This window comes from Mus caroli, chromosome 5 (assembly GCF_900094665.2).
Source record: "Mus caroli chromosome 5, CAROLI_EIJ_v1.1, whole genome shotgun sequence".
Lineage (NCBI taxonomy): Eukaryota > Metazoa > Chordata > Mammalia > Rodentia > Muridae > Mus > Mus caroli.
The window spans coordinates 60983632-60994597 of record NC_034574.1 but is presented as its reverse complement, the minus strand read 5'-3'; the positions used below and the strand labels follow the sequence as shown (position 1 = coordinate 60994597).

At 44.8% G+C, this 10966-nt stretch overlaps 1 protein-coding gene across 4 annotated transcripts in view; it reads left to right on the top strand.

The window, feature by feature from the left end:
- Positions 1–10966, top strand: part of Atp8a1 (ATPase phospholipid transporting 8A1) — a 226127-nt gene that overhangs the window by 153441 nt on the left and 61720 nt on the right. For all 4 annotated transcript variants that reach the window (XM_029478096.1, XM_021162268.2, XM_021162270.2 and 1 more), the window contains one exon: positions 7906–8078. In XM_029478096.1, coding sequence (XP_029333956.1) covers positions 7906–8078 — 173 coding nt within the window. The remainder of the gene's footprint in view (positions 1–7905; positions 8079–10966) is intronic.

Sequence of the window (10966 nt, the reverse complement as noted above, 5' to 3'; positions counted from 1 at the left end):
CTCACTTTGTAGACCAGGCTGGCCTTGAACTCAGAAATCCGCCTGCCTCTGCCTCCCAAGTGCTGGGATTAAAGGCGTGCGCCACCACGCCCGGCTATTCAGTGCCTTAATGGTGCTATAGCTAAAGAATATTCTAGAAAAACAAGTCTGCCATTTATCATAAACAAACACATATATTAATGCAGTCATTCATCTGAGAACATGCAAATCGTGACAGAGAAACTCCATTTTACTTTGAAATTTTTGAAATGAGCTGTATCAGATTGTTCTGCCTCCGGCAGAAACTGCTAAGGAAAAACAGACATTAATTATATCAATATTTCTCCTCCCACCATGCACCAGGAGCAGTATGCCATTTGAGAAGAGGAGGTGTTCTCGTCGCTAGCTAGAGCTGGAGGGCAGTCAGGTTCCCAGATAATGTTTATGCAATAGAAGATGGGCTGGGAGAGCCCATCTGGGAGAGAGTGTTAGTGGCCACAGGTAGATCGGAACAGTGTCACTGGAAGACTTCTTAATAAGAAACCTTAAAGTGATCCTAGGACAGAGCCTCCTGGATTGTCTAATGTTGTGCAGAGCTCAACAGTTTGCTCATGCTGCCTTATAGCGTAGGAGCCTCTGTGGACCTGACGTCAGAGGAGGAGGGTAAAGAACTCAGGTGCCAGGGCTCTGCTGAGCACCAGGCAGGATGATGTAATCATGAGTAAGGGAGTCAGCACATGCAGCAATCCGATCGCAGAGCAGCGGTTCTCAACCTTCCTAGTGCTGCATGCAACCCTTTAAAACAGTGCCTCATGTTGGTGACCCCCAACCGTGAGATGATTCTCATCGCTGCTTCACAACTGTAACTTTGTCACCGTTATGAATCATAATGTAAATATCTGTATATAGATAATATAGATGTCTGATATCTGATGTTGGGCCTTGTAAAGGGGCTACCACCCACAGGTTTCGAACCCCTGCTCTGAAGGGTTAGAACTAACCCAATCTCATGCATAAGAAACCACTTGACTCAGTGGAGTCCAGGAAAACCTCCCCGAGCAAAGAAAGAGTCAGTAAGTGGCAGCACCATCTCCAGCTCAGGTCTTTCTAGTGCCAACTCATGGCCAGCTTGTCAAAGTGAGGCGAATCAATGGGGCAATAGTTGCACGGGCACACATCTCTATCATGGGCAGGGAATCCCTAGCTTATGTGGCTGCCTCATCTCATCCAAAAGGAATTCACACCCAGGCATGGCAGTAAACCCCTGTAGTCCCAGCATTGGAGAAGCTGAGGCAGCAAGTTTCATGACTTTGAGATCAACTTGGGCTACATACTGAGTTCCAGACCAGCAAGAATCTCAATATCTGAATCTCTCCCCTTCCCCCTACTCCCTCCCCTTCCCCCGACACACATACTCATAAACATGCTTTTTGGCTACTTTTACCTACCACTTTTCTCCACCCTTATTTTACCCTAATCCCTTCCAACACCCCCCTCCCCAACACTAGAAAGAAGGTTAGAGGAGAAAGGGGGCATAGATCTCCTTAGACTACTTCCTGGTGATAAGGGGCATTGAGTTCCTAGGGGCAAGTCCAGTCTTTGTCATCAGGATCTCTCCAACCAGCAACCCAGCAAAATCAACAGCAGAAACCAGCAGCAACAACAGCAGCAGCAGCAGGGACCACCAGTAGCTGCCACCACAGGCCCCCTCTCCTCCCACTCTCCCTGCTTCCTTTCTCCCTCTCTCCCTCTCTCTCGGGGCTCTCCATTTATACCCTCTCAAGAGTCCCCAGAATTCCAAACATAAACTATCTGCAGCTGGCAAAAATCTCGTCCCTCCTAGAGCCAGAGACAAATCATAGCGGCTGTGAGCAATCTGAAGCAGCCCCATATCCCACACCTGGGATTCAAACAAAAACATAATTACATAATATAACTGGGTTTTTAAAGAAACCAAAATTCTCACCACACACACACACACACACACACTTTAGAGGTCCTAGGCTATTGTGTTAATAGTTGAAGCGATTTGGTATTTTTTCATTATGAAATTTCTCAATGTAAAATGCCTACTTTCCACTTTTCACAGAAGATAAAGGCTTCGGCAGCCTTACCTTGTCCTCTGTCTCCATCTGAGGCTAAGGAAAACCTTGAATTTCTGAACTGTGGGGTATGCTTAGCTTCCAGAGTATGGCATCTTCACTCAGCTTCGCGTTATCAGTACCCTGGAGTGCCATGTGAGTCCCAAAGGGGGCCTCTGACCTCTCATGTCTCCCTTTGACATGGCTACATGTGTGTGCCCTAAGCAATTGACTGTTTTCTTTGTACCCATGAGTAATCTGTGCTCATCTGTGGACATGCTCTGAAGAGCTGGTTTCTACCAGCCCAGCCTCGAGCCCGTCATCACATTTGGGTAATCTCCATCTTTGTTCAGCCTGTTGTTAGATTTTTCCTCTTTCTGAAGACAAGAGAGTGACCATGAATACCCTGTGTTGTTGACACTGGGGTAGGCTGAACTGTCTTTCTAATCTTAAGTCCACCCTCACCAAAAATGAAAGCTGCCATCTTCCCGCTGATACACCAGTCCCTTAATTCATAAGAGAAAGAGAAGAAATCCAAGAACAACAAGACTGCCTTAGTACAGTCTGGCTGCCACAAGAATAACACCGCAGATGGGATGGCTTCGGCAACAAAGATCCATTTCTCTGTATTCTGGAGACAAAAAGTCCAGCAGCAAGCTGCCAGCAGCCAGGGATCCCTGGGGCCTGATTCCTGGTTCATGGTGTCCTTTTACTGTATCCTCGTGTGACAGGAGGGAGGAGGGCTCCCCAGATTCACTGCTATAAAGCAAGCCATGCACAAATCCTACACAAGTCTTGATTCCATATCCTAGTGACCCCTGCCTCCGAGGACACCGTCACATAGAAAGTTAGTGTTTCAATGCAGGAATTTGGGAGAAATGCAAACATATATCCCAGACTAAAACTGCCTCCTCAAATATTTTCTAGAAGTCAGTGTTATTCAGAATTTTTATGTATTATTAGTTTTTTTTTCCTTTCGAGGGATAAAATTTATAATATAGTTTTATCATCTTCTCACATGAGTGGGTCCCCAAGAATAAGCATAAAGCCAGGTGCTCACTTCGGTTTGGGCCCAAACACCAGCCTATGATTTGGATACATAAAGGGCTTATTTCCTTTCAACATTGAGGGAGACTAGGCTTACTGATGATGCCCTCTAGAGGGTAGATGCATGTCTGTGCTGTTTAAGGTCACAAGTAAGAAACCATAGCTCCAGGGTAAGATGTGTCTGGTAGCCTCAGGCTTTGTGTGCTGGCCTCCACTCATCCGGGTTCCCTGATGCTCTTTCCCTTTCCTTTAGGGATATCTCTGCAGTCTCAGGAAGGCTGTTCCTTGGATTCGTTCCTAAGTAAAACTCTCGCGCCTGTAAAATGAGAGGTTTCTGGGAAAGCACAGAAAGGCCAGAAGCTGAACAGGGGCATTGTTACTCAGCTGCTCTCTGGGGCACTTCATTTGGGGGCCATCACAGACCCACTTCTTAGGTGGCCTGACGTGTTCTCTGCACATCTGGCCCCCGGGTTCTTCAGCCAGTTCCAAGCAGTTCCGCCAAAACAAAAAAATGACAACTTGTGTACTGTGATACTTACTTTCCAAATCAGAGCTTCCGATTGATTTCCCTCTAAAATTGTGTCAGATTTCATTGTCTGGGGCACATTCTGTGATTTTTATCAAGGGTTTCCTTTCTGCAGGTCCTGTATAAATATGGAAAAAGATTTTTATAAAACTGCCGGTCTCTGGGTTCCTCCAGATTGCTATTGTATTGTTTTACTCTATCAGAGTGTGTTCTGTGTACATGAAGGCCTCTGATTCCATTGCTATTGGGAAGAATTCAGCATAATTGTCCCCTTCCTCATCATGCCTCCCTCCCCTTCTCCTTCCCTCTTCTCACGTCCAGGTTTATTAAAAACCAAATAAGAACCATTTCTTTCTCTTTAGCGCACAGCTGCATAGTTTGCCTTGATCACTAGGCAGTTAGTTACTGCGCCCACTGAGCAGTTGCTGTTACTCAGTGCAGTAGATATTGTATTGTAATTATTTGTTCTCTATCTCATTTCTAATAAGGGGCACATGTAACACTTTCCTCATTCGAATTGAATGGATCTGAGGTTCAAGGAGAGTTAAAGCATCCACTGGGGTCACATGAGCAAGGAGTTCTGGTGTCATTACCAATCATCTCTGTGGCCTCGTCATCATCGACTTCAGTCACAAGTGGAAGCCTGAGATATAAACTAAGCCAGGCCATAGCATGCTATGTTGCATAAGCAAAGCAGGCAGGGGATCAAAAAAAAAAAAAATGGAAGAACCCTTGTTACCTGAAGGACTCAGGGGAGGTGGGGTAATGAGAACGCTTTTCAGTTTATTCATTGTTTTTAGATTTAGAAAATCTTGACTTTGTATATAGGCTTAAATAGCTTGGGGTGGGGGATGGTAAGGGCAAGAATGAAACTCACAGATGTTCATAAGTCAAGTTTTAGGCAGGAGGAGAGAAGAAAAGGCATGGAGTAGCCTCAGGAAAGGAGATGGGCTTTCTGTGTCACTGGCTGTGCTGTTTTGCCATCTACTGCTGTTATAAAAACACTGACCCAAACCAGCTTGGGGTGGAAAGTGTTTATTACATCTTACAGATTAGAGTCTATCATCAAGGGAAATCAGGGCAGCAGCTGGGACAGGAGCCTGGAAACAGGCGGTAATGCAGACATCACAACCACTTACTGGCTTACTCTCTATGCCTTGCTCGGTCCCAGGACCACTCAGGAGTGGTTCAAAGGCCAACCTGAAGGAGGCCTCAATTGAGGGACCTTCCCACCTCCCCCGATGACTCTAGTTTGTGTAGTTTGTGTCCAGTTGGCAAAAGCTAACTAGCACTAAGAAATGGTGTTTGCGATAACAAGGTTGTGACATTGCAAAGAGGAGAAAACAGGGTAGGAGATCAAGGAGGATTTCTGTAAGCACTAGCTGTGAACACATCCCTTGAGTACATGGGTATGAAGTCCAGTGAGTGGGGACTTGAATAGAGAAAAGAATCACCATAGGAAATATCACCACCCTTGTCAATCCTACTGTCCCCTCATGGGCTGGCAATTGGAACTATGGCCATTCTTCTGTCCTCCAGTCTGTCTGTCCTCACAAACTGCCTAACATCTCTGACAACCCTTTAATCCCTCTTACAAACGACAACAGGCAGATTGCAGCGTGGCCTGTTATTGTTGCCCTGTACAGCCTTTGATTTCTTTCCTAATGCATCTGCTCCTTTGTCTAGTCTCACTTTCACAAGTCGCTAGGTTTAAATGTTTAAACATTTCCCCTTCCAGAAGCCTAAAAGAACACAGAGTGGCAGCTAACACGGCCATAAATTTATCCATAGCCACAGGAGATAAAGCTGCAATGCAATATAGTCATAGGGTACGGCTCCCAGGTTTGGGAAAAAAAAAAAAAAAACAGCAACAACAACAACGCAGTGATGTTTCATAAATAGGAGAATTTTAAAATACTCCCAGCAGTAAATAAGGATAAAATACAACTTATACCCAGCAGCACACAGCCAGCAAGAGAGCTCCTTATACGCCTTATCCTTAACACCAGTGAACTAAAATAACAACAGGAGTTAACAAACCCGCGTCAGTGTCACCTCACACCCAGGTGGGCTGCTGCGAACTCGGCTGTAGGGAGGTTTTCACCCCTCCCGACATGTTGCCTCTTACCTCTCCTGACACCTCTTGATTTGCTGAAGATCTTGGATAGTCACCAAGGGATCACAGAGGTACCGATGCCACACATAAGAGGGTTCTCAGCGGATTTGAGGGTGTCAGAGAGGACCTTAGAAAAGGAAAGTAGGGCACAGGGGGCTGCTCCACAGCCGGGGGAGGGGGCATCCCACAGTGCTGGGGGTGAGTTCTTCTTGTCTTACAGCTGATGCCCAAAGACATCTGAAGCCTTTTGTGGGTTCTTGGTAACTTTTCTTTCGGCCTTTCAGATCAGGTGACACTTAAGCAAGGACTTACAGAGATATAAATAAATACACACACATATACATATGTACATATACACACACATTCAGAGGCTCTTTATCTTCATTTGAAATTCTATTGAAGAGAACAAGGATTCTCTCTGTCTCCAGCCGTGTGTGTGTGTGTGTGTGTGTGTGTGTGTGTCTGTGTGTGTCTGTGTGTGTCTGTGTGTGTGTGTGTGTGTAATAATAAAGGGAAAAAGAATGCTATCCAATTTATCAGTCTCGTCATTCAGTAAGGTGTATTTCTGAGTGTGTCACATACTAGGCTCTGTAACATGTGGTCAGAGGTTCAGCCCTGGACACTCCCTGGAAGGAGCTGAAGGCTTTGTAGGCATAGGCTCAGGTGCACTGGGCAGCTGGAGAGCCTCGTAGGTCCGTTTGCTTCGACAGGAAAGACACTCTAGGGAGAGAGATGTGCAAGAGCCAAGCTTGTGGGGTGAGCCGGGAGGTGAAGTTTCTCAGGCTCCAGCAATGGGAAGGCTCAGTGCCATCTTAAGGGTGTTAGACTTTAGCGGGTTGATATCTGGATGGTAGAGCAAGCATAGGCAGGACTTGTGTTTCAACTCAGTTTTATAAACAGATGAGGTCAAAGGCGGTGAAGGCTTCTGGGAAACAACAGAAGAAGTGATGTGACCTCATACTTGTTCCATGTGGCACTCACTGCATGATACTTACAGTGTTTGCTTGTTTGGGGGGTGGTTGTTTTTGTTGTTTTCTGGGGTTTTGTTTTTGTCTGATGAACTTTGCAGAGAACAACAAATCAGAACAGAAACTTTAGTCTGAGCCAACTTTCCTCCACGGCACCTTTGTATTCTTGAGCAAGGAACTTAACCACTCTGTCTTAACTCTGGGACAACAGTACTATCTAAACTCATGGTTAGAGTAAGCGCTAAAAATGTCTCATCTACACAGAGCCCTTAAAACTACCCAGCGTGCAGCACATGCTGGGTGCTTTTTGTTTTTGTTTTTGTTTTTGTTTTTTCGCACCTTCATTGGTTAACTCATCCACCTGACCTCAATGAATTGTTGCTCTTAAAACCGTCTGGAGCAGCATGCTTTGGACTGCCATAACTATAAACTTTATTGGCAGAATTCTAAAGGTTTTCATGCTTCTGTTTCTTAAGTCCTCTCGAACCAAACAAATACTTGCCCCTGGAATAAAATGTAAACGTCCATTATAAGGTTTTCGTTTGGGGCATGTTGAACAGTCTTAACTATTGGTTGATGGAAAGGCTCCTTGTATTGGATCCATCATGACTGCCAAACTTCATGTCTCCATCCCACTAAGATACAGCATCATGGAACCATGAAACCGAGTTTGCAAAGTTACAGGAGATTACAAACTCTGCATTTCCTCCTCTAGGTCCCTGGGAATTTTATCTCAATAGCATTGAGTACTCTCAAAGAACAGTCATAAATTACTTAAATTATCGTCTCCAGCCTTTACCCTTGGTTCAGGGCAACCCAGTGTTGACGAGTTCATAAATTTAGACCAGTGTTGTTCTTTTTTCTGAAGAAGAGAATTTACTGAAAATGCTTTTGCAGTACTGTGGCCATGGGGTTAAAGTCACGAACGGCAGAGTCAAGGAGGATTAGGCCGCTGGTGGTCTGCTCCCTGCCCTGCTATGGGCAGCTATATAAACATCCACAGAACTGATAGCCTTCTCAGTCCCCGTCTCTGGGTCCTATTGTGAGAACTGAATGAATAAAGGCTTGTGGGAACAATTTGAAAGATAAAAAGCACTAAAAATAACTAATTTTCGTTACTGAACATCCTAAAGACACTGTGGCGGGGCAAACGGAATGGGTGCTGATGACCGTTGGTTTGTATTCCAGGGCACAAGGGAAACTCTCAGCCGCCACTGCACCACCCTGGGAGATGCTCTTCGGAAGGAAAATGACTTTGCTCTTATAATTGATGGGAAGACCCTCAAATATGCCTTAACCTTCGGCGTCCGGCAGTATTTCCTGGACTTAGCTCTGTCCTGCAAAGCTGTCATTTGCTGCAGGTAAGTTCTCCCCAACTTTGTCAGATTTCAACAGAAGTGACCTGATCTTAATGTTATTATGGATGTGTGTGAGGTTGGGTGTGTGCACATGTGTGCAGGTACCCAAGGAGGCTACAGATACTGGATCCCCCTGATGCTGGAATTACAGGCACCTCGGTACCAGGAACAGACAGCTTAGGTCTCCTGACTACTGAGCTCTCTCTCCAGCCTTAGCTTAAGGCCTTAATTTTTAAACATTCCACAAAGCTTTTTTTTTTTTTAATCCGTGAACTACAAATGTTGGGTCATTTCATTCACTCAAGTCCCAGAGTTCACAAGCTGAGTCCTAACTATCATTACTGAATACTACTCATGATTTGAAAGGGTCAGCTCTTTGCTGCTTATCTGTATTTAAAATCAATCAGCGGCAACCAGGTACATGGCACCTGTCATTAATCCCAGCTACTTCAGAGGCTAAAGCCAAAAGATACCAAGCTTAGGCTCTGCTTGGGCAATTTAGGGAGACTCTATACCAAAAAAATTAAATAGATGCCCTTTCAAGAGGGCTGCAAATGTAGTTTGGTGAACATACGCAGCACTCTGGGTTCAAACACCAATACTAAAAAGAAAAAAAAGAAAATATTTCTATCAGTGATAGAATGATCTCTAAGCCTTCTCTCTGATCTTAACTACCAAAGGAGAGGGGAAAAAAAGATTATTTATCTGCATTTCCATGTTGGTTTATTTATGGAAAGAACCCTGTTGTCTCTATTTATTTAGATCGCTGATCCTGTTGCTAGAATTTATTCTGTAGGGATAGCGTGGTGGGAGGTACAGACCAAGTCGTTTTCCAAACAGATGAATATTTTTCCGATGGCTGTTTATTTACTCTAAGAGTCTTGCCTAGTAATTTATTATATTGCTCACATCCTAGATTAAAATCTGTTTTTGAGTTACCAGAGCTCTAGCCTGGCTGGCTGTCTTATCAGGGGATCTTCCCAATCCTTGTCTACATTGTTAAAATTCTGTCCTCCTGAAGTTTAAAGTGCTTGATAGCAATAGCCGGGCTCCTCTCTTGAGGTGTCCTCAGCTCAGGATTCCCCCCTGTCATCTCTGTACTGAATCATACCAGCTGGTCACTCTCCCTCTTCAGGAGACAAGCACGAGTGTGGCTTCTTGATGGCTTCTCAGTCCGCGGTCCTGCCGTTCTCCTCAACATCCTTCTATTTTTGAAAAGCTCTATTTCCTAACAAAATAAACTTATTCCCTTTTAACCATTCATTTTCTGTCTCCGCTTACCCACTTAAAATCTATTTCTTGAATTTCAATTGAAATTTACTTCTTGGAGTGTGTTTAAACCACACCCCCTGTAAGGATCACGTAGAAGCATCATTTTGACCTACAAAATTTTCTTATTCTCGAAGAATTAAGATTTGCTCTTTATTTTCTGGTATCTCATTATAGATATAGTTATAGAATTTAGTCTTCTCTGTGGTCTCTATTAATAATACGACCTTTGATTTTGAGTGATGCATTATGCAAATGCTTAGTGTTCATAACAGTCATGTTCTTTTTTTATCACAGTGATAGAAATTATTTTATACTCTTGGTTTTGCTTTGGCATCTCCACGCTTTTTAAAATCTGAGGCTACAGTCACATTTCTTGGTTTCTTGCTAATGTCTTGGCAGGGGCTCACTAATGCTCAGCCCTCCCATTCTTCCATCAGAGTAATTTTGTGCTCCATTTAGCCATCTCGTCTCTTTCACTAATGGGTTCATGAGGATCAACAGGAGATTGCTCAAAAGCCCGTGAGTGTTAGGGCTCTTGGCTCCTACTCAGAAACAGACTGCAGACCAAAACACAGTGACGTTTGGATAAAGTAGCCAGTTGGCTCTAGCTAGCATCTGTGACGTGCCTACTGTGTGCTCGGCATAGGTCTTGCACTTACCAAGGCAAGTGTGGCTCACTACCTGCTCTCCTTGCTGTCTCTGTCCACTCTCCTCTAAGCAGATTCACAGTTGGTTTGAAAGATGCAGGAGGCCATTGAAGCAGAGCTTATCCCAGTGCCTCCCTCAGTTCTTCCTAAAACTCAACCACAGGCTTAACCACAGGCTTAACCACTAGAGGCAAACTAGAACGCGGAGTCAAGGCAGAGGAAGTATGTTCTGTGCTTGTGAAGTTCTCTCTGGAGATCCGTGTCCTGCAGGACCACTAGTCACATGGATCTCAGAGCTCTTCAGGCCAGGGACCCTGGGAGCGATTCGCCCTGCCGTGAACGTGGGGCTCAGTGCTGACACGGAGCTTAGAAAGCTGTGTGTGGCTGCTTCCTCCCTCCTCGGCTGCCTCTGCTGTGTGGAAGTTTGAGGGCCTTGGAGGTCCCTGGCCAGATAGTTCTATTCAAGGTTTTGTTGTTGTTTTAATAAAAAACATCTTCCTTCAGCTCTTTTTAATTCTAATTACCTTCATACTCTTTTCCCTAAAGGAAAGCTTCTGGCCTGGCTCTGAGGCCGCTCTAAACCCATAATTACATCAGTGCCACAGCTGGATTAGTGTGTGTGCACCTTCCTGGCCTAGTGCCTCTTCGCAGTTGAACCGCTGGCACAAAAGCATGTTTTTCTCGTTCCTGTACTGACCTCTGAATGCAAAGATGGTGTCCCTATCCCAGGTTGGGGATGGGGAGTGAGCCTGTGGATGGTCCTTGGAGGATGGACCCCAGGGTAATTGCTCATGTCTCACACGATAATGATCTCCCAGCCTCAGGAAACGCTCTATTTTATTCCATTAGAAAAGTGATGCTCAGATAAATATTGAATATTATTTCAAAATACTGCACAGCAGTCTTTCCCAAGTTCCCTCACGATTGTGCTAAGTCTTCAAGGTTTTCCTTCAAATGAAGACATCTTTCCAG